General features: G+C 30.9%; 2 protein-coding genes across 7 annotated transcripts in view; one reads left to right on the forward strand and one right to left on the reverse strand.

The window, feature by feature from the left end:
- Window positions 1-1,990, reverse strand: part of LOC106880673 (nucleoporin p58/p45) — a 58,999-nt gene extending 57,009 nt beyond the window's left edge. For 5 of the 6 annotated variants that reach the window (XR_008265390.1, XR_001410772.2, XR_001410771.2 and 2 more), the window contains exon 1: window positions 1,883-1,980. Coding sequence is in view for 3 of the 6 variants with exons in the window: in XM_014930736.2 (XP_014786222.1) it covers window positions 1,883-1,947 (65 nt within the window). In the remaining 3 variants the exon portion in view is untranslated. Of the gene's footprint in view, window positions 1-1,882 lie in introns of all 6 variants that reach the window. The other variant, XM_014930727.2, reaches the window with a different exon arrangement.
- A 132-nt stretch (window positions 1,991-2,122) lies between these two features.
- Window positions 2,123-2,500, forward strand: part of LOC106880692 (myotubularin-related protein 8) — a 223,581-nt gene continuing 223,203 nt past the window's right edge. The window contains exon 1 of the mRNA XM_014930780.2: window positions 2,123-2,248. Coding sequence (XP_014786266.1) covers window positions 2,225-2,248 — 24 coding nt within the window. The 5' untranslated portion in view covers window positions 2,123-2,224. The remainder of the gene's footprint in view (window positions 2,249-2,500) is intronic.

A 2,500-nucleotide genomic window follows, 5' to 3' on the forward strand; every position in this document is an offset into this window, starting at 1 on the left:
AAAAAAAAAAGAAGGGAAAAATCCATCAAAACGGATTAGTTCCAACTTGGTGTTTCTGATCCGAAACTCCGCTTTTTTTTTCGAAACTTCTTTCCCCACAAATTTCTTTATAATCATAATCTATGCCGTTCGAAAGGTATTTGAATAAAATTTTATCAAAAGATATCCATAAGTTATGGAAGAAAAACGATGAAGCGTGTGAATTTTCCGAAACTCATCTCCCTAACCCCTCGGAAAAATTCTTTCCCATAAATCCCTATATACCCTGAATCTACAGCATCTAAGCAGTATTTGTTGAAAATTTGTGCCCCCAGGGGCAGGTATACCTATGTTATGATTGTAACGGAGATTATTTGCAGAAACATTGATGAATGTTTCCAAGGAAGTGGTGTCCGTGGCAGAGTGAAATCAGAGTTTTACGCATGTCTCACAATATGGCTGTGGCGATACGAGGTCTAACTGGTTGTCGATGGTCAGTTGGCATCTCAATAACGCCGACACCATGTCGAAGATGATACGAGGTAGAAACAGGTTTACTAACGACGTTTGTAACTGCCTGGTGGCGAAACCAGCCTCCAGGGTGACCAAGGGTTCAATTATATCCTTATTAGTTTCGTAAAAATGGCAACATTGTAAAGCATTCACAGGAATGTTTCAATTCAGATTTAACATCTGCAATGTGTTAAAATCCATTCAATGCGCATGTATAGTGCATATGTGGATCACATGCAAGAGTACATTGACCACACTTGAACTGCTAACAAGTCGCACAATTTTCCGTTTCTCATGAATTTTTTTTGCACAGGATTTCAAACTGTTTGGATGTAGTTAAAAAATATGAAGCTAGAATTGTTATTTTTTAAACGTTTGAGATTTTCACGTTTAAAAGAAGTTAAAATATAACATGGTTCCAGAAACAGGAAAAATTAGAATTCAATATACAAAACCTTGAGTGTGAAGTATATCTGCTACGAAGTAACAAGAGTGACTTAAAAGCCTAGATTTTCATGCCAAGGCATTTTACCGAATTCTATATTTCATAACAAACATACACTTTTATAAAGTTATAAAACAGTAAATAGATCTTTAATAATTTTCCCGCTCTGAAAAATATATAGTCACATATTGTATTTCATAGAAATAAATAAGAGTTTCTTCCCTTCTTAAATATAACGAATTCATCTATATAAGAAATTTTTTACCTCATTATTTACGAACAAATAAAACACGGATTTGTTATCAAATGAACTTTATAGACTAATTGAATGAAAATAAAATGGCAATTAACTGGGACTAATAGATTCTTTTTATGCTAATAAATACAAACACAGAGCTTATATGAAGAAAAACACATCGTAATGATGAGTTCAACTTCTATACATTTGGTTCCTTAATGTAGGCCATAATAAAGACCGATTCTATGTGACGAGCTTTTGTTTTATATCCGTAAATTATGAGGGTTTTTCATTTGAAATCATTGAGTGCATTTCATATATATATATAGTCTTAGGGAAAAGAACCAAGGTTCATGAACTCATCGATGAAAATCCATTGTCACATATAGAGAAAAATTAATAATTAAAAGCACAATAAATGAGTATAATATAATACAAAGTAAATATCATAAAATAAAGATAATATATATATATATATATATATATATATATATATATATAGCTTGTATTACTCTCATGTTTAAAACCGATTATCGATCTATTTTCTATCAATGAATGTTATAAGACTTGATGAAATTCTTAATTTTGTCTCGGGAGATTCAAAGTGTAATTAATCATAATAAAAATAACTTGTCGATGTAGAACATAGAAAGAAAGATCGTTTTTCATTTTAACATAATAAAAGTATTAATGTAAATTATCGTTACCTTGTGGCACCGAATGCTGGAGCTGGAGATAGTCCAAACGTAAAACCTCCTCCAGCCGCCATCATGTTGCAATTGACAAACTCTCAAACCAGAATACGAAACTAGAAAATATGAAAACAAATTATTATATACAATAATAAAACAAAAATGAAGAAAAACATGATTAAAATTTTAGTTGTAATATTTCGTTTTTAAAAAAAGGAAGATTTGTTTTAGATTATCGTCAAGAAGGAATAATAATCTGAAAATATCTTTTATGCGATATCAATCAGATGTGACTAACCTTGTAACATGGAGGATTGAAAGCTGTAAACAAGAAAAACACTTGACGGAATCACGAAAATGGAATTTATCAGGACTTCTAAGGTTAGTAAACGTGGCAATACATTTACATGTGATTATTTTATTCGAATTTGTGATATTTAAAGGAAAATATCTGCATTTTATCAATGCGTGGTAATTATATAAGAATATTCTGCGAATAAATTTTTCAAGAATTGCTATGAAATGTTTTAAGACAAATTAACCGGCCACTCACTTGACAACAGTTGATACCTGTGACCAAATAATTAATTATCCCATTTAACTTGATTTACCATTTTAGAAGCTTACCCATTA

The sequence above is a fragment of the Octopus bimaculoides genome, chromosome 13 (genome assembly GCF_001194135.2).
Source record: "Octopus bimaculoides isolate UCB-OBI-ISO-001 chromosome 13, ASM119413v2, whole genome shotgun sequence".
NCBI lineage: Eukaryota > Metazoa > Mollusca > Cephalopoda > Octopoda > Octopodidae > Octopus > Octopus bimaculoides.